Source organism: Myotis lucifugus, unplaced genomic scaffold (genome assembly GCF_000147115.1).
Source record: "Myotis lucifugus unplaced genomic scaffold, Myoluc2.0 scaffold_181, whole genome shotgun sequence".
In the NCBI taxonomy this organism is placed as follows: domain Eukaryota; kingdom Metazoa; phylum Chordata; class Mammalia; order Chiroptera; family Vespertilionidae; genus Myotis; species Myotis lucifugus.
The window spans coordinates 535,280-559,977 of NW_005871229.1; the positions used below are offsets into that span (position 1 = coordinate 535,280).

The window sequence follows — 24,698 nt, forward strand, 5'->3', positions numbered from 1 at the left end:
CACCCCCTTCAGGGTGGGGTCCCACTGGGGTGCCTAGCCAGCCTGGGTGAGGGGCTGATGGGTGTTTGCAGGCTGGTCACACCTCTTCAGGGTGGGGGTCCCCACTGGGATGCCCGGCCAGCCTGGGTGAGGGGCTGATGGCTGTTTGCAGGCTGGTCAAGCCCCCCCCAGAGGGGATCCTCACCCCATGGAGGTTTGGCCAGCCTGGCTGAGGGGCTGATGGCTGTATTCAAGCTGGCCACACCCCCTTTAGGGTGGGGGGTCCCCACTGGGGTGCCTGGCCAGCCTGGGTGAGGGGCTGAGGGCCGTTTTCAGGCTGGCCAAGGCCCGCTGGCGACAGAAGCTCCCAGCCTCTCCTTTTTTTCTTTTTTTTTATTCTGGGATTTATTTACCTTCTATAATTGAAACTTTGTTGCTTTGAGTGGAGCTCAGAGCCGGCAGCGGCAGGGAAGCTTGGCTTCCTGCTCGCTCCAGCTCCATGGCTACGGCCGGCTGAAAGCAGGTATCTGAGGTTTATTTATCTTCTATAATTGAAACTTTGTTGCTTTGAGTGGAGCTCAGAGCCGGCGGCGGCTGCTGGGAAGCTAGGTTTCCTCCATCATTGGGGCAACCAAGTCTCCTGCTTGCTCCAGCTCCATGGCTGCCGGCCGTCATCTTGGTTGGGTTAATTTGCATATAGTCGCTCTGATTGGCTGGCGGGCATGGCTTAAGGCATAGCAAAGGTACGGTCAATTTGCATGTTTCTCTTTCATTAGTGTAGATGTGCCAAAGTTTACCAACTTTTAAAAAAAGGGGGGAGGAGGGAGCAAAATATAACCTACCTAGACAATCATTCACAACTAAATAACTAAAGGTGATAGAGGTTTCCAAATTAGTCTTTGGACACAAAAAAACTAATTTATTAACATCCTTGTCCTTCTGCTCATTCTATATTGTCTTATTTCAACATGGAAATCTGACCAAATCAAGTCTGCACACTAATTTAATAACTTTAAAAGCAAAAATTAAGAATAGAAGTTAAGGGCCTTTTAATGAAGAAATTCATTAGGCTTACCCTCAAACTAGAAGGGAGTGGTGGTTTACAAAGTCAAGAAGATTCTGCATGAGCCTCAGAAACTATAAAGGTTTTCCCCAAAAATATATGGCTTAATCCTGTTTATGTTTAAAATACGTAAATACTAGAAATATGTCTGGAAAGGCAACACAGCAGGCTGTTAATGACAATTATCTTTGGAAAACGGAACTAACCACTTTTACCAGTTCATAGGAATCATCCAGATGAACTTTTAAGGGATTCCTGTGCTCAGACCTCACCCTCTAAGAGTCTGACTTTAGTATATAGAATTATTGTTCTGTATACTTACTATTTGGGTAATTTTAAAAACTATTAAGTACCTAAGAAAAAGTATCTCTAGACAAGTAGGATAATCCAATTATTTTAAGCAGACTAAATAAATACAAGGTGAAGCATATCTTCAGAGAAAAGGAAACCACACTCCAAATTTTGATAGCAATCACCTCACACTCTGTCAACAACATGGGCTAAGTGAAGGGTATGCCATCCTCTCTAAATCTAACCAAACAACTTAGGAGACAAGCTAATAGTCATGTGAGGTGGCTGAAATGCAAACAGAAAGCAGATCACAGAAACACTACCAGGCTAGGTTCACTCCTACCAGTTACCTTTAAATCTGTTAGGGAAAACAACCAGAGTTTAATCTGAAGTTAGAATTTTGCATTCATTGGTTGATTCTTGTATGTGCCCTGACCAGGGGATCCAACACTCAAACCTGGCATATCAGATGACACTCTAACCAACTAAACTATCCAGCCAGGGGTGAAGTTAGAATTATTGAAACAGACTTTTACCAACTTCTTCAGTTAGCAACCGTTATTGACAAACAAGGCATCAGTGGTAACAATGAGAAAGTGAGGCTTCAGATCTCATACAAATTTTGCCTTGCCTTTAACCCATTCAGTTAGTTTATAGTAAGACTAGTGCCCCAGTGCACAGATTCGTGCACATTGAAAGGAAATTAATTAGAAGGTGGCTGGCAGGGCAGGACTGGGTGAGAAGGGCCGGACATGCCCTGGAGCCAACCTCCCGCAGTCCCTCCCCAGCCGGCCACACCTAGGGAGGCGCTGCAGCTCAAAGTTTGTCTGTGGAGTGAGCAGGGTCCCTCCAGCAGGTGGGGTCCCTCGGCCTGGCCTGCGGGGATGGAGCCAAAACTAGCTCTCTGACATCCTGAGGGGTCCCAGATTGTGAGAAGGCGGTTCTCGGGTGACACACCCCGGAATTGGGCTCCCTCCTCTCTGGTTCCAGGTGCACCACCCAAGAACCACTGCTGCCAAGTCACCACAGCTCGGCAGCTCCTGCGTTGAGTGTCTGCCCCCTGGTGGTCAGTGCACATCATAGCACTGGTCGGGTGGTTGGACGATCGCTTAGGCTTTTATATAGAGAGACTGCAGATACATAGAAAATTCAGAGGGATACAGAACTCCAGCTAACATTACCATGAGAACAAATGAGATCTTCTGAAGAGAAGAAAACACATATTCCCCAAACCTCATTACCCAAGACTATTTCAGATGATCCTATATTTGACCCTGATGCTTTCTAGACAAGCAACTTGCATAGATTCAGGCAAAGCCAGGTTCTATATTTTGAGGGCTCAAGAAAGTAAGCTGGAACTCAGCAAGAGGTTGTTTTCATTTCAGTCACTTATTACCACACTGGCAAGGAAACAGTTTCATAATGCTTGCAGAACTGCTCTCTGAAGGAAAGAGAAGTGTCATTTCTAAAACAGATTACAACAACTGACCACATATGGATTAATGATTTTAGTTGCTAAAATCAACTCCTTCATCTTCTCTCCCACTTACCTAAAGGTATGAAGTCAGACATCTAAAGTGAGAAGCTGTCTCTTATCTCTACTCCCAGGCAACAGGCAGCTAAAGATTGAAGGTACAGTCAGGCCAGGGACCCAGAGATAAAATTCAGAGTACTGTTTGTGAAATGTTTTATATACAACTTGCCAGGATGCTTGGGACCCAGAGATAAAATTCAGAGTACTGTTTGTGACATGTCTTATATACAACTTGCCAGGATATACATGTGAATAACTTAGGGATAAAACTCTTCCTCTTTTCTCTTATAGGAGATAGCAATGAGATGATCTGATTTAAATTTTGGAAAGCTGACAAAAATGTCAAGTTAAGTTCCTGGGAGATACATATTCTCTGTTCAACAGAATTCCTTTCAGAGACTTTTGAAGCTTGGATGCCAGGGCCCAAGGGCCCAACCCAGACAGAAGAATCACTAGGGAAGGGCTCCACACATCACAGTTTTTATAAAGGTCTTCAAGAGATTCTAATGCAGAGGCCAGAGCTGAGAACTAACTGCCAAAAAGTACTGTCAAGACATATTCCAAGAGGGCCAAGACCACTAATTAAATGGCTTAAGTCCAGAAATCAGAATCTCAGAATCAATAAGAGATTTGGGAACTTAATCCAGTGTCTCAGTTATTCCACATTTCCCTAATAGAAAGTTCCCTACCAAGTAAAAGCAAGCATATCTCAGTCTCTTTCCCCCATTACCAAATTAAAGGCCATAAATTTTCCATTAAATAATTTGGCATCATCAACATTTCTAGCTCTAGTGCTCACAAGTGGCACAGCGTAGAGGTCAGATCAGCCAGGAAGTTTCTGCTGCTGATTCATGCTGTAAACACAAGCAAGTTGCTTACCCATCGTCCAGAGTGGTTGACAAGCACCTCTGGAGAGGCAGTATGTGGCTTTACTACAGAATCAACTGACAACAAATTGAATCTAGCTCAAATTACTAATTTTGACTGAAAGGAAGAGAGAGGTAGTATCAGGAACAGTGTATGTGCCAGAAAGTTGCCTGCTTGCTAAGTGAATTTATACAAAGTGTATTTATAAATATTACCTAGGGCTTCTTAAGAATTCACTTGGACAAATCACTCTAACCCCTCTAAGCCTCGGTTTTCTTGTCTGTAAAATAGGGCTAATCCTCTACCCTCCCTCCTCACAGGGTCATGAGGATTAAGAGAAAACTTCTGGCCCGGTTGGTGTGGCTCAATGGTTGAGCATTGACCTATGAACCAGGTCACGGTTTGATTCCCAGTCAGGGCACCTGGCAGGGGTTGTGGGCTCAATCCCGTGTGGGGGCATGCAAGAGGCAGCCAATCGATGATGCTCTCTCATCATTGATCTTTCTCTCTCCCTCCCCCCTTCCTCTCTCAAAAATCAATAAAAATATATTTTTTAAAAAGGAGAAAACTTCTGCCCTAACCGGTTTGGCTCAGTGGATAGAGCGTCGGCCTGCGGACTCAAGGGTCCCAGGTTCGATTCCGGTCAAGGGCATGTACCTTGGTTTCGAGCACATCCCCAGTAGGGGGTGTGCAGGAGGCAGCTGATTGATGTTTCTAACTCTCTATCCCTCTCCCTTCCTCTCTGTAAAAAATCAATAAAATATATATATTTAAAAAAAAAAAAAAGAGAAAACTTCTGTGAAATGCCTATCACAGTGCTTGGCACACAGTTGCTATTATTATTTGAAGGCCTATTATTAATAAATCTAAATCATTCATCAAGAGTACCCACTAAACAAAGCCACATAAACCAAGGACTGCAGCCAACAGGCCCAGAAATTCTTAACTTCTCTAGCTGGTGTTTTATTGAAGGCTTCAAGTCACCTCAATTTTCAAAGCCATCGAAACCCCCAGGTCCATTTGCAACTCAGAGGCATTCTTTAAGGCAGATTAACCACTAGCAACCTGGCTTCTGTTACCGGAATAAGAGGAAGAGTGCAGGACAGTGCTTCATATCACCAACCTCAAAATAACTGCCTCATAATGCCTGACCTTCCCTTAACCTCCAGTGCAGTGCAGTACTATCCCTTGCCCAGGGAAATGGGGCAAGAGCCCGCTTCCGGGCTAGGGTCCACTGTTTGCCCATGAACTGGCTAACCTCTCTTTGCTATTTCTAAATGACTTTCCCCAAACCTCTAGGATTCCTTGGATATTCACCATTAAACATTCTTAGGACTGCATCTTAACCCTACCAGAACACAGCTGTTGGAATATATCCAAGGGAATGTTATGTAAAATATTTGAAGCAATTAGCCAACACAGAGAAACTGTGGTATGCCACTCCGACCAGAAAGATCAAATAAATCTCGGTGGCACGTTTACCTATTTCCTGTGTGCATGTAGGGCAAACTTAAGCCAGCCCCAGGAACAAAGACTCAAGTATATTAATCAGGCAGCTTGGAAGCAAATGCCCACTTATGACACACATGTTTTAGGGAATAGAAACCAGAGGTTATTTCTTCACATGAGGTAGGGAAAGGAGAGAGGAAAATAAAATAAAATATTTATAAATTGACAAACTTATTTTTTAATATATTTTTATTGATTTCAGAGAGGAAGGGAGAGGGAGAGACAGAAACGTCAATGATGAGAGAGAATCATTTATCAGCTGCCTCCTTCATGCCCCACATTGGGGATTGAGCCCACAACCCGGGCATTTGCCCTGAGCGGGAACTGAACCTGTGACCTCCTGGTTCATAGGTTGATGCTTAACCACTGAGCAACAGTGGCTGTGCTAGAAATGGAAAAACTCTTAAAAAAAAAAAAAAAAGGCAAGTTATGTCTATTCTACCTACCCTTCCTGTTCTTCACTCAGTACTCTGAAACTCAAGAGGTCCTTTCCACTATTTCCAGCAGCATCAAGTACATCAAAAGTGGAGTCAGCTTTTCTGAAACTTTTGTATGGAATTATGCTGAATCTGAGTCTACCTTTTGCTCCAGCAACCATCCAGAAGTCTCTGTAGAGGAGGTCCTGAATGCTATCTGCTGTAGCAGCACTGGTCTTAGCTAAATGTTCTGAAGGCAGCATATGCTCCCCTTCACTTCAACCTTAAAAGTTTATTCCTAAATGCAAGCAATGTGGGTTATGGATGAACTGTGTATTTAGCTACAAATCTTCCTTTTTGCTAAAGGAAAATACATAGCAGTAGTCAGAAAAGTAGGCCCTGGTAAAGGCAACTATGTCCAAACTTTCTAACACATTGAACAAAAACTAATGATACCAGAGGGCACACTTGTGTATTTCATATAACCTAGGAAAGTCTTTTACATGACTTTCTCAGAAGCTTTCAATTAAGAAGATGAACAATGCCCTGGCTGGTTTGGCTCAGTGGATAGAGCGTCGGCCTGCAGACTGAAGGGTCCCGGGTTCCATTCCAGTCAAGGGCACATGCCGGCTTGATCCCCAGTGATGGGCGTGCAGGAGGCAGCCAATCAATGATTCTCTCTCATCATTGTCGTTTCTATCTCTCTCTCCCTCTCCCTTCCTCTCTGAAATCAATAAAAAAATATTTTTTTTAAAAAAGATGAACAAGTATTTTAAGAGTGCTTCATAGTATTTGTTTAAAAAAAGAAGAAAAATAATAAGTCACTTTAGTAAAAATGTACCTAACAATTAATATTTATTCTATACAAGTCTGAAAAGTTGCTGACAAATATTTGCTTTGGTCACCCTACAACAGAATTCTTTATGATCCTGGCATTAGTTCTACTAATCAGCATATTCAAAGTCAGGGACAATATGAGTAAAATGCCTTAAATACCTCAATTTAACTGTTTTATATTGTTTGGGTTGTTGCAAACTTTCACCTACTGCCTCACTAAAGAATCAACATTAAGGCATTTATTACTGCTGTCTCATTTATGTTAATGGCTTGAAAAGGAGCCCCAGAAAAATTAGTTGAGAATTCAGATAGCTGGAGAATCAAAATCTTCAACTTTATATCTGGGAATAGTGTGCAAACGTAATCACCTACACTGAGAAATATTCAGACCTCTCTAAACCAGTTCCCAACACTGGCCAGAACTGGCTACCCTCTATCTCTAAAGAGATCTGTGATAAAGCTATACAGGTGCAAAACCCCAATATTAATCTACATAATACTGCCTGACGTGGCCTGAGAGTCCCTCTAATCCCTGATTAGACATTTAAAACATTCATTATCTTGTCAACTGGATTCCACCTGAGTTCCCTAAGCAGTCCTAGAAGTCCTCAGAACCCCAGGTAAGCAAGTTTCCTACATCCAGCAGGTAAACTCAAGTCAAGTCAGCCTTACACTTGTTTTTCCTTTTAGAGTCAGCCTTACAGTTTTTTAATCTTAAAAAGTTTTAAACAACTGCACTCAAAATGTTTCCCTCTCTGACACATTTTCCCACTGAAAACATCTTCCTACCACTGCTAATATAATCACAATACAAAAGAGCAGAGATTACAACTCCAGACCTGCCAACTCCTAACTAAACTCTGGCCTCTCAACTTTTTCCTTCTTTAGATGAAAATTCCACCTTGTTGGACCGGTTAGCGACTGGCGTCTCCACAGCAGAGGCAAAAGCCTAGCCCAGTACCTGCTACCTGCTACCTGCTACCTGGTAAGCTCTAGATAAATGGTAGCTATTATCATCATCATGGTCATAATTTAATACTGAGGCATAACTACAGAAATGACAAAATCTTCCCTGTAAAAGAACACAACCAGAGCCTAACAGAGGGAAATAGGTGTGATGTGTATTTGGTGCATAACAGCTGTCAGGTACTTTCCTAAACCCTTGGTTCATCTGTTTTCTAAGTTAATTTATTTAATTCGCATTATCTCCATCTGTACCGGTAAGGAAAGTCAGGCACTCACTCAAGGTCTGGCAAACCTAAAAGGTCTGGACCCAGAGCCTGTGCTCTTAAACACTGCTCCACACAAAACAAAGCCTTTCACGGATATTAAACCTAAGATTTGAGTTTGAAAAGTCTTTGGGCCCCACCCTCTCCTGTTTAAACTTGAACACTATCCAAAGCCAATTCAACATTAAGGAGTAGAACAACTTCGTGTTTTTAAGAGCGTGAACTGATGAGTCAGACAACTAGGTATTAGGGCGACCTTAGCTTTGCTGACCTCAGTTTCCTCATCTGCAAAATGGGAATAAGAACAGCACCTACTTCACGAGCTGTTTCGAGTCTCGATGCCAGAATTCACGGAAAGCACGCAGCTCTGGGCTCATTAGAGTTCATTGTAAGCAAGGGAAACCGGGGAAGCGAAGGGGGCGGGGGACTTAGGAACCAGAGCAGAACGCGGAGCTTGTCCCGGGTGGACCCCGCTGACCAGAGGAGGATCCGCCCCGCGCCCCACGGTGGCCCGCGCTTACCGCTCTTGGGTTTAGACTCGCCGGCCCGGCCCCCGCGGACGCGGAGCGGGGCGGCTGTTGCCCTTTGCTGCAGCCCGAAGAGGCGGAGCTGCTGGGGCCGCTGTTCTTGTCCATGTCGGAGGCGGTGGCGGCGGCGCTGGGGGAGCTCAGCGGCATCAACGGGGGCCTCGGCGGCGGCGGCGGTGGGAGCGGAGCGGGCGCGGCAGGGACCCAGGCTCATGGCGTTCGGGGCCGGCGGGGGTCGGCGGCGGCAGCGGTTCTCGGCCTTCATGGCGACATTTTTCCCTGTTTCCTTCCTCGGCTTCTCAAATTGGGAGGAGAAGCGGCGGGCGGGGCTGTGGAGCCCGGCGGCGGCAGTGAGCGAGGCGGCGGCGGAGGCCGGGGCTCGGAGGTCCGGGCCGGGCCTGGCGGGGCGGAGGCTGCGGGGCGCAGGGGGGCGAGGAGCGCGCGCAGGCCCCGCCGGCCGGCCGGAGACGCTCTCCCGCCGCGGGGCAGGGGAGAGGGCTGGCTGTCTTGGTGTCGGGGACCGGTGTCTCCGACACGGCGACCGACACTCGCCCCTGGGCCGAGGCCGAGCTGCTCCTGGAATGGCGACGAGTCGCCAAACAGCATCTCGAAGAACCCGGATGGAGTATATATATAGTGGAGGTGTGGCATGGTGCAGTCTGGGAAATGCAGTTTTCAGCCTTCATCCGGGTCCAGTGATTTCCGCCTCCCCTCACAGAGTTGAGAACGTACAGGATGATGGAATTTGTAGTCCAGTTTTTAGTATTAGCACGCTAATAGTGCTACATTACATAATAATACTATACACTACTACTTATAACCCACCCAGACATTGGAATACCTGTGTAATTCCTTTACTGTTTCATTAATTTATACTTATACTAGAATTAATATCAATTTATTCATGGCTTATCCTAGTTCTTAATAATAATAGCAACGATAATGGCAAAATCTTACATTTAATATAACTTTACAGCACTTCCTCATGTAAACTTTATTTCATTGTTAATAAGTCATTTATTAATGTAATTCATTGTTAACATTTCATTTCATTAATAAACGTCGTCATTCAGTGCAATGCTGTGCATTTTATACAGATTATCGCATTCCTCACAATAACTCAAATTTAAAGATTAGAGAATGGGTTTAAAAAGCTTAGATCAATACCCGGCCCATGTTGCCCAGTGGCTGAGAGTCCACCTATGAACCAGGACGTCATGATTTGATTCCTGGTCAAGGCACATGCTTGGGATTGCGGGCTTGATCCCCAGGGCGGGTGTGCAGAAGGCAGCAGATTAATCATTCTCTCTCATCATTGATGTTTCTATCTGTCTTCCCCTCTCCTTTCCTCTCTGAAATCAACAAAAATATATTTAAAAATGAAAAATAGTTTAGTGGGAAGCATGTTCTCTTTATTGGTCAGAGTTGCCTACGTCAACTTGAGAAAGCCTACAAAAATAAGCAAAAGCATCCCATCTCAGGAGCTCCACAAGAATCCTGGTGAAATGGACGGCAGCCAGCTCAGAAAAATTCGTTTGGATAAAGCACTACAGAACAATATGGAGGACTAGATCGAAACTTTTTCTGGTGTCTATAAGAAGCTCACAGACAAGGATGTGAATTCCCAGAGTTCCAGTTGGAAACAAAAATGACTAAATACAATATAATTCACATGAAGAAAAGAAAAAAGAAACTACAATGGAAGATTATGATAAGGGCTATAATAAAGTTCACACCAAATGCTGACCAGGGCAGAAGCTCCAAGGAGAAAAGTACAAACAGTTGAGAGGAATAAAAGAGGACTTCCCAGAGGTGGTGTCACTTGAGCTGAGCATAGAAGGTCGAGTGGAATTTCAGCAAATATGAACAAATAAATAGGTAGACAAAATCCTTGGATTCCTGTAATTGGGCCTTTTTTTGGCTTCTTATTAATCATCACATTATACAAAGCATTAATGAGTATATATAAGCTGATCAGTTTCTTAAAATTATCAGTTTTAACCGGGACAAAGAAAAGTAGATACTAATTTTATATATTTTTTATATTTCTATTGATTTCAGAGAGGAAGGGAGAGGGAGAGAGATAGAAACATCAATGATGAGAATCATTGACTGGCTGCCTCCTGCATGCCCCACACTGGGGATCAAGCCAGCAGCCGAGGCATGTGCCCTTGACTGGAATCAAACCTGGGACCCTTCAGACCGCAGGCCGATGCTCCATCCACTGAGCCAAACCAATCAGTGCTAATCTTATATTTTTAAATTTCCTTAATGTGCCCTCCACCAGTCCTTATCTTGGTTCACCTTTTCCAGTTTTTTGCCCCCACAGATCATACTGAAATGAGAGAATACCTACATAATGTTGGTCTGGAAATTTAATTTAATATTTAGAAGAAACATCTCAAATCCTGAGGTCCATTCTCATGCATGGCTAGATTTGGAAGACATACTAAGATTCCTTGATGAATTTTTATATTTCCTTTAACAAAGATATGAGAACTCTGATTACATGGATGAATCATTCCATCTATCACACATAAAGATAAAAGAGAAGGGACGAGAAATCCCAGCGCAGTTCTTCCAAAACAAAGTGGTAGGTGTCCATCTGTCAGGCTACATTACACCAGAAAGAAAATTTTCATTTCCAAAATAGTTTCTTAGTGTCCTTGTGGAATATTTGCAGGAAACATACACTTAAAAAGAGAATCAAACCGCCCCCATCTTCTTTTGCGCAAGACGGACTCTACATTACCCTTTCCATAAAAAGAAAAGAATGGGGAAGTCTGGGTTTGAGGTAAAATACCCATGCTGGTGCCAGCTGGAGCTGGAACTGTAGCTGTGCCTCAGCAGGAGAGGAAGCGTGAATGGTGATTTGTTCTGACTTGCTAACTAGATACCAGAGCCATCGTTCCCACTTCTTCCAATGTTTACTTTTCAGCGTAGTCTAGCATATGTTTCTCAAGAGTGGTCTGTGAATTCCTTGCGTCAGAATCACGTGAAAAGTTTGGTAAAGTAAAGATTCCCAAAACCCATATCAGATTGGCTGATTCAAAACCTCTAGTATTGGGGGCCTGGTACTCTGCATTGTAGAAGCTCACACCAGGTGATTCTTATGCATGCCAAAGTTTGCGAGAATTGACCTGGAACTTAGCCTCTCACCACACCGTACCTCAGTGCCCCCTCTTCTTCACCAGAAAACAGGAGTTACTGGGTATATTGCGAGTTGGTAACTGGTACCACTGGTTGGCAAGATTCAGAGACGTGGCCGCTGAGAGGTGATGGGGGGGGGGGGGCGTCTCCCTAAGGTCCGCTTATCCTGGTGAGTTGTGTTCAATTTGGGAAGAGAAAGAAAGGACTTCGGGACTGTTAGGTTAGGTGGCTCAGGAGGCGGCAAGAAATAGAGAGTCCAGTGAATCAGAAAAGGAAAGGAAAGTTTATTCTGCGTCCCCGGGAGACCCACGTACCCCCAAAGACAGGGCACGTGGATTCACGCCAACATGGAGGGGGGCGCTTTTTTTATACTGCGGTTGGGTGAGGGGCGGGGACATGAGCTGAGGTATTCAGTTGAGGAGGCTTCAGCTGCAGGGGAGTATGTGGATTCAGGGAGAAGAAGCAGGCATCTGTGTCTGGCACGTTGACCTGTGAGAAATCCCAGATCTGTGAGAAATTCCAGAGGAAGTCCATTGTCTCATCCCATGTCTGTATGTATCTGATCCTGGGCTCTCTCCGACCTAACAGGGACTCAATGAGTAAGCAGACTCTGGATTCCAGCGATCAGGCATGACTCCTCGACTTCAGGATGCAGGACGCGTTCGACTAATTGTGTCTCTGGCCGGCCGCCGTCAGCCGTCCAGTGACGCAACGTGACGTATGGTCCGGCTGCTGTCAGCCGACTGTCAAGATGGCGGCCCCCAGGAGCTGCGCTCTATGGGGCTACTATGGCCGCGGGTGGTCGCGCGTGATGCGGGGCTGCCGGCTCCCCGGGCTTCGTAGCTCCTGGCCAGGGAGTCCGCTGGGTGCGCGGCTCTTGTCCCAAGAGAAACGGGCAACGGAAACGCACTTCGGGTTTGAGACTGTGTCGGAGGAGGAGAAGGGGGGCAAAGGTGAAGGGGCGCGGGGGCGGGGAGGGCAATGGCCGTCTGCGGGCCTGTTTCTTCTGCCCGCTAAGGGTTGACTTAATGTGCTATGTGAGCTCCGGCCCTGTAGCCCCGGGGCGGGCCCGACTCTGCAGAGCTTGAACGCCTCCTCTTTTTAAGCGGAGCAGTGATCGGGACACCCCATCAAGTTAGCGTTTACATTGTGCCAGGCGCCGTGCAGACATGTCCAGTTTCCATTTCGACCTCTTGGTGGTGGGCGTTGTGTTCCCCAAGTTACCCAGGAGGACACCGAGACTTGAGGTTAATCCGGAACGTGTGCAGTTTAACGCAGGAAGGGGTGGGACCATTACTCCAATCCAGTTGGTCTGACTGCAGAGCCACGGTAACCTCCTGCTAAAAGAATAGGTCACTGTTTTTATAGAAAGGAAAAAGGAAAGTATCTTCTCTGTACCTCAGCTTCCACATTTGCCAAGTGGGAAGAATAGTAGCACTTTTCTTAGATTTCTTGTGAGAATTAGATTGCTTGACACATTAAAAGTATTTTGAACAATGCCTGACACTTCGTAATTGTTCAATAAATAGTAGCTATTACTGAGCAGTTTCTTGGAGTCCAGCCCGGTGGCACAGGCCTGGGAAAGGACAAGAACAGTTTTTAAACTCCAGTTTTTAAAAATGACCATTTATAACGGCTGTGGTATTACGCCCATTTTCCCGATGGGTAAGGTCAGGCTCCCCGAGGGCCTTCACGTAGCCTATGGTCACCCAGGAAACAAGAGGAAGAGTCTACAATGGAACCTCCCATCCTAGAGACTGCTACAGTGTATTGCCTCTCACCTCAACCTTTCTAAGTGTGTGGCTCTACTGTAACTCTGAATATCGGATTTAAATTTATTTCACTGTGAATCCCCAGAAAGCTAGGACAGTGGCTCATTCATGTTTATATCCTCAGTGCCTGATGTACATTAGGAGTTTTATAAATGCTTGTGGAGTGAAATAAGGGGAGCCAAGTTAAACAATCTTAAACATTTATTGAGAGCCTAAAACCTCTTATGGTATACATTAATTCTTTTTTTTAAATTTATTGATTTTTTTACAGAGAGGAAGGGAGAGGGATAGAGAGTTAGAAACATCGATGAGAGAGAAACATCGACCAGCTGCCTCCTGCACACCTCCTACTGGGGATGTGCCCGCAACAAAGGTACATGCCCTTGACCTGAATCGAACCTGGGACCCTTCAGTCCACAGGCCGATGCTCTATCCACTGAGCCAAACCGGTTAGGGCTAAAGTTTATCTTTTAGATACAATCAGCAGGGTAAGTAATATTGGGAGGACACATGTGTTTGTAGTGTCTTTTAAGTAAGGGCATCCAGGGATTAAGCATAAGGATTCCAGTAAACGCCCGGGGTCTGCACGTGCACAGACTTGTTTGGAAAGGTCAAGGAATAATTAGGGGCGCTGCCTTCAACACCCCTAACTCTCCCGTAAGTTGGAATTCCGATAAACAGGGCAGGCGGCCTTCCACACACTTCCCTTTTCTCAGTATGTCCTCCTTACAACTTTCCAACCAAGTCTCGTGTGCTCCCCAACCATTAAGTTGTGTTATTTCTTTGTAAAAAATGTACCCATAGTTTGCACAGTGTTTGCTACCTTCTCAGCATTTAATTTGCAGTAGGGAGTGGGCATCTTCTCTATGCCTTGGCAAATTGCCATACTCCTTCCTAAGTTTCAGTCAGTTTCTAACATTTTATCCTTTCACTTTCAATGTCATAAAATATCTCCAAGAATTCCTTTAATGTGAATTTTTTTTGCTGGCATCGTTTCCTCTGGGGCATCTTAAACGTTTTCATCACAACCGCATCCTCATTTATGTCAGTAAGTTCATCTTACAAAGATCTGGCTGCTTCTGGAGTCTCTTGAAGGACAGCAGTGTCAGCATTCCACGGTCAGCCGTTTCTCGACAACTCCATTGAAATCTATTTAAATTTCACTTCCACCATTATCACTTTTTGTTTGTTTTTTGTTTGTTTGTTTGTTTGTTAATATTTCTTACAGAGAGGAAGGGAGAGAGATAGAGAGTTAGTAACATCAGTGAGAGAGAAACATTGATCAGCTGCCTCCTGCACACTCCCTACTGGGGATGTGCCCGCAACCAAGGTACATGCCCTTGACCGTAATCGAACCCGGGACCCTTCAGTCCACAGGCCGACGCTCTATCCACTGAGCCAAACCGGTTAGGGCACTTTTTGTTTCTTTGCTGCACTTTCATTTTTGTTGGCCACTTTCCTCTTAATTACCCAGTTTTGTAAAATGCCACGTTTTCAACAGAGATAAGGAGGTAACACAACTACATGCTTTGCTGTCTGTGTGTGAACTGAACAACTGGTAGTGACCTACCACTTACAAACTATGAAAGAAGTTACATGACTGGTTATCGATCATGATGCACATCTGTTATTTATATAGTACTTTCTGGACTGAAGAAGTGCGAGTGAAGTTTATATTTTACTCAGTTACAGTTAGTATGCCATTGTATCTTAAAGATGTTATTGGGGGACTGGTATTATTTAACTAAACCATAGTAACTGAAATTCATGCATTTTAGAACCATGCAAAGCTAGGGGTGGTTATACACAGTGGTTTGAGCCTGCGTTCCTCGACTCCTCAAAAGATGCTCAGAAAGAAAAAGCACCCTAGCCAGTTTAGCTCAGTGGATAGAGCATCGGCCTGAGACTGAAGGGTCCCAGGTTCAATTCGAGTCAAGGGCACATACCTTGGTTGCAGGTTCCCTGGCCCTGGTCGGGGTGCGTGCAGGAGGCAACCAATCGATGTGTCTCTCACACCTCGATGTTTCTCTCTCTCTCTCCTTCTCCCTCCCTTCCACTTTCTCTAATAATCAATGGAAAAATATCCTCAGGTGAGGATTACAAAAAAAGGAAAAAGCAACCTTGGAGATCCCAGAGTTGAGAATAGGCATTCAAGATTGAGTTCAAGGAGTAATTCTGTGGTCCACAGACTCAGCAGAGGGCAGTCATGTTTTGGATCTATGTGGTACATTTCATCCGAAAAACGCAAAGCATCTCCCCTCCACTACCTAGTTCAGCCCTGTGGCAGGGAGGCCGGGAAGAACTGGCACTGACCTTCTCATCTTATGGGCAGAGAAACTGAGGTGCAAAGAAGTTACTAGTAAATGTAGCCTGTGTCTTAAAGCAAACTCCTCTCTTTCCAGCTAGCCCAGACTCCACATTCTGCCTTGATCCTATGGAAATGATTCACGAGGACCCTCCACAATGTCACTTAACCCTGATTCGCATCCTGCCATCCACCTGCCCACCAAATTGTACCTGAGGTTTTTCTCGGCGTCACAGGCAGAGATGACCTGAGGCTTTCCCATCCATTAGCCACGTGTCTTTCTAATGGGTTTTGTTGTCTCATTATAATAACCATTAGAAAAAATTCCACCTTCACCCCTATCCTCTAAGAAACAAATCTGTTTAGTACCAAGTATGTGTATGGCATGATTACAAAGTAATGGTCCTAAGATAACTAAGACAGTAGGAAAGAGGTTGATTTTTTATATGAAGTAATATAAACCTTTTATAAAGAGGTGATGCTAAGGTGTAGGTTTGGACATGAAGCATTATGGCTTAGGTTCACTTTGGAAAGACACGCAATTTCAGGGGTTGAAGCTTCCTTCTCTTTCATTTAGGACTTTTCCAAGTTAAACTTGTCAGTAGCACAATTACGTTGTATTTCTCCCATGTCAGTCTATCAGGTGTTTGAGAGTGTGGCCAAGAAGTATGATGTGATGAATGATATGATGAGTCTTGGCATCCACCGTGTGTGGAAGGACTTGCTGCTCTGGAGAATGCACCCGTTTCCTGGGACGCAGCTCCTCGATGTCGCTGGAGGCACAGGTAATGTCCACCTTAGTATCCCCAGGTACCACTGAGCGCCTTTTCCACAGATCGGTGTCTCCTGTTGGAATGAGCCACTGCACCTACCATTAGCCTGAAGATGGTTATTGAAAATCAACACGCTTCTAAGAAAGGTTCACTCTTTTTTTTTTTCACTGAATGTCAATCAAAAGCACAGAATGTCAGCTTCGTGCCTGTCACTTTCCTAAAATGCACAGATTACAAAGTGAAAAGACCAGTTTTTTACTCTGTGACATTTTACCATCTAAATGACTTTTACCTTTTCTTTGACCTTTGACCACCTTTAACATCTTTCCGGGGGCTGGGAGGATGCCTTTTATCATATTCTATAAGCTTTCTAGGCAGCTTCTCCTGCTTAATCCATCGTCACACCAGATATCAGCAGCTCATTTGTATATGCATGCTCCTTTGGTGCACGCTAGACATTCAGGAAAGTATCATGGGTTTCTAAAATACCTCTTGGTGATATCATTACATGGCTAATGTACATGTTAAATGTGCATTACAATGTATAATATAATGCAATAGTGTTATTGTACCAACAGAAAAATGTATAATAAATTATAGTAGAATAATCTCCATGTTTGAAACAAATGTGGCTTTGTTGACATGGTCCTCTCCCCAAATGAATCTTAGAAGGCAGAAAGAAAATCCTGCTCAGTGGAGGACAGATAATTTAGCAGAATCTAATCTATCAAAGTGTAACATGTTTATAGTAGGATCCCACAATTGTAACTCTAGATAGCGAATCTAAAAAACATGGCACAAAGATAACGTACAGAGGGGGTTCAGTCGGAGCTGCCTACATCTCTGGTGTACCATGACCAGTAGCATCACTTCATGCTGACAACTGCCCATTTAGAAAATATACTTAAAAGGTAATCCCATATATTTTAAAAGACATTTTAAGAAGATATAGCTACCCCTAGCCAGTTCGGATCAATGGATAGAGCATCAGCCCGAGGACTGAAGGGTCCTGGGTTCGATTCCAGTCAGGGGCACGTACCTCAGTTGCAAGCTCAATCCCCAGCCCTGATGAGGCCGTGTGTGGGAAGCAACCCATCAATGTGTCTCTCTCACATCGCTGTTTCTTTCTCTGTCTCCCCGCCTCCCTTCCATTCTCTAAAATCAATAGAAAAATATCCTTGGGTAAGGATTAACAAAAACAAACAACCAAGATATAACTATAAATATGCTCACTGCATCATTTTTAGTAATACTAAAAAAATTAGAAATAACCAATTTATCCTTCAATAAAGCAGTTGCTTTAGCCCTAGCTGGTTTGGCTCAGTGGATAGAGCGTCAGCCTGCGGACTGAAGGGTCCCAGGTTCGATTCCAGTCAAGGGCACATGCCTGGGTTGTGGGCTTGATCCCCAGTAGGGGGTGTGCGGGAGGCAGCCTATCAGTAGTTCTCTCTCATCATTGATGTTTCTCTCTCTCCCTTCCTCTCTATAATCAATAAAAAAATATTTTAAAAAAATAAAAAATAAAATGTGATTTCAGCAAGCACTCGCTTTGCCGGAACAGTATTTACCTGGTCACATTATTTAAACACTTTGATTTTCAGCTTTTAGACTCAAACCACCAACATAGCGCAGAAGGCTCAATTATAGCTGTAAAACAAACAGAATGTTACCAGTCTTGACAGTAGAAGTACATAGGATGGAAGATTGAAGGGAGTCATCTGTGGTTGACGAAATAGGAAATCAAATATTGATTCGTTTATTATGCTAGGTTACCCAGGTATTCTGAGGAACTGTGAAAAGTGATATGAATATATTGAGTAGAGGCAAGCAGAGATGGGGGAACAGGATATCATTATAATTTGCTAAGGAAAGAAATAGCTGTAACTTATAGAAGAAACAGCTAAAAGAGTTGCAAAGATGGTCTCTGGAGAACTGAACTGGGAGAGAGATGTGGGGGTGGGACAGGGGATTATTGCTTGTAACTATGTTATTTCCATAAAAATTATTAGAAAAAGACTAGAAGGCTGTACACTAGACTCTGAATACTTGTAATGTCTGGAGAAGGTATGGACAGAATGCAAAGTTCATGTTTTATTCTAAAAATTGAGATAGTGAGTCTTTTATAGTAAGACTATGTCCATACATTATTTATGCCATTTTTTTAAATATATTTTATTGATTTTTTACAGAGAGGAAGGGAGAGAGATAGAGAGTCAGAAACATCGATGAGAGACTCCTGTACCCTGTTGTCCCTTTGGAGTTAGGAGATGCTGGGCTTTGTCTTTATGCTTCCATCTTTCCTCCCTGGCTTCCCACAGGGGACCTTTCAGTCCGCAGGCGGATGCTCTATCCACTGAGCCAAACCGGTTTCGGCTATTTATGCCATTTTTAAATAAAGTTTTCTAAAGAACCTTAGAAGTTAAAAAATAACAGTTACCGTGGAGATGAGTACAAACTTCATTTTCGTACACTCCGCAACTCCTGTACCCTGTTGTCCCTTTGGAGTTAGGAGATGCTGGGCTTTGTCTTTATGCTTCCATCTTTCCTCCCTGGCTTCCCACAGGTGACATTGCATTCCGGTTCCTTAATTACATTCAGGCACAGCATCGGAGAAAGCAGAAGAGGCAGTTAAGGACCCAGCAAAATTTATCTTGGGAAGAAATTGCCCAAAAGTACCAGAATGAAGAGGATTCCTTGAACGGTTCCCATGTCGTGGTCTGTGACATCAACAAGGAGATGCTGAAGATTGGAAGGAAGAAAGCCTGTGCCCAAGGATACAAAACTGGCAAGTCCTACAGAAAGTGCACAGAGGAAATGCTCATAAGTTTATACAATAAGATGGTAGGGGGAAATGTTGAAGTGCTTTATTTTCCTGCTTTAGAAACTTACAGCTAGGTAGGAGTGGAAGATCATTTGTGGGGGTGGATCCAGTATGTGCAGTTTTATGCACATTATTTCAGCAGCCTAGAGAGTTAGATTATCAGCCCTTTGTGACAAGGGAGCTGCCCAAAAGGGTTACATGTCTTCCCCAAGAAACACAACTTAGGTGGCAGATCTCCAATTGGAGCTGAGTCTTCTGATCTCAGCTCCTGGACCCTGAGACAGAAGTTGTGCTTTCGATTCCCAGCACCTCCCCATGACCGGCGTCCTATTCTTGAGCCACTCCACTTCCCTGTTAGTACTAGGATGCTTTGATTGATGTGGAAGCCGAGAAGGTGCACTGCCCTTAAAAAGGGGACTTGCCCTTCAGCCACGGGAGTGTAGTTAGCTGACAGCCTCCAGCTCTTAGCACCTGCAGGCTCCGCCTCGGCTTGGCAGCCAGGCAGCACCCAGCGGATGGCTGAGCACGAGGAGGCTGAGCACTAGGAGGCTGTGAGGGCCGGACATTCCGAGGCTGGACTCTTCATAGGCAGGCTTTGTTCCAGGGCCCCCTGTGGGTAGGCTGAGGCTTTGGGTCTAAGGCAGGGGTGGGCAAACTTTTTGACTCGAGGGCCACAATGGGTTCTTAAACTGGACCGGAGGGCCGGAACAAAAGCATGGATGGAGTGTTTGTGTGAACTAATATAAATTCAAAGTAAACATCATTACATAAAAGGGTACGGTCTTTTTTTTTTTTTTAGTTTTATTCATTTCAAACGGCCCGATCCGGCCCGCGGGCCGTAGTTTGCCCACGGCTGGTCTAAGGTTTCCCCATCTAGTCTTGCTTCCTCTTCCTTTTATCTCTTTTATCTTTCCCAGGTGCCCCCCCACCCCCACCCCCACCCCAAAGAAACAAAAAAAACCTTTTCACTTCATCTCAGCATCAGTTTCTCAGAAGGCCCAACTGATACAGTGAGGGAGCACCTGTAAACAGTACAGCGGGTCCTAGAATAAAATTTTTTAAAATATATTTTTATTGATTTCAGAGAGGAAGGGAGAGGAAGGGAGAGGGAGGGAGAGATAGAAGCATCAATGATGAGAAAGAATCATTGATCGGCTGCCTCCTGCACGCCTCCCACTGGGATTGAGCCCGCAGCCTGGGCATGTGCCTTCACTGGGAATTGACCCGTGACCTCCTGGTTCATAGGTTGACGCTCAACCACTGAGCTACGCCGGCTGGGCTAGAATAAAACTTTTTTTTTTTTTTGGCCCTGACCGGTTTGGCTCAGTGGATAGAGTGTCGGCCTGTGGACTCAAGGGTCCCAGGTTTGATTCCGGTCAAGGGCATGTACCTTGGTTGCGGGCACATCCCCAGTAGGGGGTGTGCAGGAGGCAGCTGATGGATGTTTCTCTCTCACTGATGTTTCTAACTCTCTATCCCTCTCCCTTCCTCTCTGTAAAAAAACAATAAAATATATGTTAAAAAACCAACTTTTTTTTTTTGGTTCAATGTTGTTTTATTATAACAATGACGAGAGAAAAAGGTTTGATACCTGGCCAGGGCCACCGTCTGTGTGGAGTTGGCATGTTCTCCCCATGTCTGTGTTTTCTCCAGGTACTGCAGTTTCCTCCCACATCCCAAAGCTGTGCACGGAGGTGAACTGGCCTGTGATAATTGTCCCAACCTGAGTGAGGGAGGGTGTGTGAGTGCCCTGTGATGGAGGGTGTCCTGCCCAGGGTTAGGTCACCTTTCTGCCTGAGCTCCCGGGACAGGCTCCGGCCACTTGTGATCCGGAACTGGAATGGTTAAATTGGAAAATCATTATCTGATTTGTTTTTAGTAATTTTTCTTAAACTTAGTATCTATGGCTCACATTTATTTCATTGTTCAATATTAAAATGGTTTTGAATCTTTCTTTAGAAGTTGGGTGATGTTTTTGTGGCCAGAGAGATGCTGTAAGGGCTTAACTCTTGTGTATATCAGTTAGCCTATGGTCAGATTGGTTTTCGTTACCCGTCATCTCACTTGAAGTCATAGTTTCCAAGAACCTATCGGCAATGTGAGTGAGCACTGACTGTCCTCCTCAGCCACAGCACTCTGCAGCAGCTAGGGGACTCAGCTCTGGGAAGCCACTGCAGCCACAAAATGGACAATTTGTGGCCTCGCTTAAAGATGTACACTTTAGAAGCATTTATCTCAGTCTGTTCAGAAAAAAAAAACACATACATTTTACATTTGGCTTTCTGTTTGTTTTGCTATTTTGAAGTACTACTTTCCCCACAGTATTTTCCGGTAGAAGTAGTGACCCTGCAGCTGCACCCTGTTTGCCGAGTTTTCCAGAGCCGCCGCCTGCCCTCGCCCATGCTGGAAGCCCTGCAGGCAGCCACTGTGAGAGGCAGGCTGTACAACAGAGAGAGCCAAGTCCCTCAGTCATCAGCACTTGTCTCCTTCCCGCCCCACAAGGAGTGTCTGTGGTTATTTTAGCTCAATTCTTTCTCCTCCTCCCCCCTCAGAACAGCTGCCTACACAGGGGCAGCCCACTGGGCCCCCAAGATGAAGGGCTCTTTTGTTCACCATCAACACTGACCAGGAGGCAAACAGTCCCTAGTGTTCTTAGACAAAGCCACTATGTTTCCTTACTCCTACTGGAAAACGTGTTTCCTTTCGCTCTGGTACTCAGCCATACAGAATGGCAAACAAAGACAGAAATGATAAGTAACGTTCCATTTCTGGAATCATCTCGTCTGTAACATAGCTTGTCCTTCAGGCTCTCCTAACTGCCAAGACTAATCGTCCTGCATAGGAATCATTAAATGCCGGATAGTACAATTGTCTTGTTGTTGTTATTAATCCTCATCTGAGGATATTTTTTACATTAATTTTATTAGAGAGAGTGGAAGGAAGGGGGAGAGACAGAGAGAAACATCAATGTGAGAAAGACGTATCAATTGGTTGCCTCCCACACGCACCCCAGCTGGGCTGGGGATTCAGCCTGCAACTAAGGTACCAACCGGAGACCTTTCAGTCCTCAGGCCAAAACTCTATTTACTGAGCCAAACCAACTAGGGCCAGAAAGGCTATTTTCATTTGCCTTCCTCTATAGAGCATTCCTTTTATGTCATATATTATGTCTAATTCACTGCATATGGAATAATGTTCAAGCTGAATCAGGATCCTTAGAGGACACAGCCTCTCTGCTATGGGGCTCCCTTAGGTAATTTCTGAATTCATGACCAGACTTAGGGACTAGACACTTTGATTCTCTAAGACTCTGACAGAATTAATATAACAATGCTAAATTCTGTACTTATGGCATTTCCAGTGACCCTCTAAAGTGGGTGTTATTGTTAACTCCATTTTACAGATGAGGAAACTGAGGAAGAGTAGTTTTTTCAAGATCATACAGTTAATAAATGGTGAAACTTGCCCAGCCAATGTGGCTCAGTGATTGAGCATTAACCTACGAACCACGGTTTAATTCCTGGTCAGGACACATGCCTGGGTTTCAGGCTTGATCCCCAGTAGGGGGCGTGCAGGAGCCAGCTGATAAATGATTATCTCTCATCATTGATGTTTCTATCTCTCTCTCCCTCTCTCTTCCTCTCTGAAATTAATAAAAATATATTTAAATAAATGGTGAAGCTGGAATTAGAACCCAGGCAGTCTAACCCCAGGATCTGGGCTCCTAACCACAATATACTATACAAAACACTAAGCCACGTAAAAGCTGCTTCAGGGTGTCAGGTTTCACTTAGGGTCTTAGGTGAAGGACTTTCCCTAAACTTCAAGGACACCAGCTTCAACTCCTCAGGATTAGAGGTCACCCATGAAGACAGTAGCCAAGAATCCAAGGGAGAAGTCAGGTGTGTGATATTTTCTGACACCAAATGTTATGTTTGCCCATCACCAAACAGTTCTTCAATTCTTCCACACCAAGGAGGTGTCTGACAGTTCAGTTCAATTCTGACACGTAACTACCAAGAGTTAGCATCAGATTCAACATGTTTAAGGGCTCAGCCTCACAAAACTGCCCCCACTTCAGAAGCCAGCCACAAATGGGGTGTCCAGGCTGTCCAACTTCTGCCTGGGTGACCACAAATTGGGGGGTTCCCAAGCCCGCCTCCTCAGGTTTGGCAATTCCCTGGGTGCAGGAGAGACAGCTACCAGACTAAGACGAAAACTAATTTTCTCTTTCAGGACTTGCTTGGGTATTGGGAGATGCTGAAGAACTACCCTTTGATGATGACAAGTTTGATGTTTACACCATTGCCTTTGGGATCCGGAATGTCACACACATTGATCGGGTACGAATGGCTGCATCTCAGGATATTAGTTCTCCTGGTGTGGCTCCACAGAATGAAGAAAGATGGAGAGATTCTTTTCTGGGTTCGGCTCTTGAGTGGAATGACTGTTTCAGAGTCAGGGGACTCAATCCTTTAAGTTGCCAATATTCCTACTCTCAAAATTGATGAGGACCAAATAGAGCAGATCCCATAGAAGCCTTTGTTGCTTGGGTTGGTATTTATTTCTTTGAGACTGTCCGTCTTGCTCTGATATTTCATCTGTTTCCTCTCACTTGTGAAGCATTCCGACCCTGAGAGTTTGCAGAAGCTTACTGTCATTTCTGAGGTTGACGTAGAAAAAAGCACTCAAACGCTATTTTGGCAGAAGGTAGCTACTAGATTCGTGGTTCCTCTATAGAGAGAAGGGAATGTTCAGTTCTTAATCTGATGCAACTCTTTATTTCCACTTTATCATTTGAAGACAATGTACAGGGCCTCAGTTTCGGTTCAGTAATATGGGCTCCAGTTTCCTGATTCTTCTGCTTTGCTGGGCCACCCTTTGTGGTGGTCTTTAGCTTTTTAGCTTGGCTGTTGTGATCTGTCCTGTGTCTGTAGTCAGTTTATTATTTCTTTTAATTAAAAAGAAGTGGAAGAGCCCTGGCTGGTTTGGCTCAGTGGATAGAGCGTCAGCCTGCGGACTGAAGGGTCCCGGGTTCGATTCTAGTCAAGGGCACATGCCTGAGGTTGCGGTCTCGATCCCCAGTAGGGGGCGTGTAGGAGGCAGTCTATCGATGATTCTCTCATCATTGATGTTTCTGTCTCTCTTTCCTCTCCCTTCCTCTCTGAAATCAATAAAAATATATTAAAAATATACATATCTTAGAGATTTGCCATGTCAGTGCATAAAGAACATGGCTCTTCCTTTTTTCAGTAGCTGCATGGATTCCATTTGCATAGAAGTTCCATCATTTAACCAGTCTCTCATTAATGGTTAAGATGTTTCTAATCTTGTGCTGTTCAAATAGTGCTGAATGTCATTTCCATAGTAGAAGCATTTCTATAATATAGATTCATTAATGTAAAATTGCTTGATCAAAGAGAATATGCATTGTGATTTTGATAATCAAAAATTGACCTTGGTGGGGGTTGTACCAATCTGAATCTGTTTATATCAAGTAACCTTCTCTTTTATATGTACACTAGAGGCCCCGTGCACGAATTCGTGAATGGGTGGGGTCCCTTGGCCTGGCTGACAATTGGGGCCAATCGGGGATGGTGGCAGCAGCGAGGGAGAGGGAATCAA

The 24,698-nt window shown here is 44.6% G+C and overlaps 2 protein-coding genes across 2 annotated transcripts in view; one reads left to right on the plus strand and one right to left on the minus strand.

The window, feature by feature from the left end:
- The window catches only part of RNF10 (ring finger protein 10), a 35,572-nt gene extending 26,736 nt beyond the window's left edge, over window positions 1–8,836 (minus strand). Inside the window, 2 exon segments of the mRNA XM_006096539.3 lie at window positions 8,247–8,271; window positions 8,274–8,836. Of these exon segments, the coding sequence (XP_006096601.1) occupies window positions 8,247–8,271; window positions 8,274–8,402 (154 nt within the window). The 5' untranslated portion in view covers window positions 8,403–8,836.
- Window positions 8,837–12,116: 3,280 nt separating this feature from the next.
- The window catches only part of COQ5 (coenzyme Q5, methyltransferase), a 16,377-nt gene continuing 3,795 nt past the window's right edge, over window positions 12,117–24,698 (plus strand). The window contains exons 1-4 of the mRNA XM_006096540.3: window positions 12,117–12,355; window positions 16,115–16,264; window positions 18,816–19,037; window positions 23,310–23,416. Of these exons, the coding sequence (XP_006096602.1) occupies window positions 12,154–12,355; window positions 16,115–16,264; window positions 18,816–19,037; window positions 23,310–23,416 (681 nt within the window). The 5' untranslated portion in view covers window positions 12,117–12,153. The remainder of the gene's footprint in view (window positions 12,356–16,114; window positions 16,265–18,815; window positions 19,038–23,309; window positions 23,417–24,698) is intronic.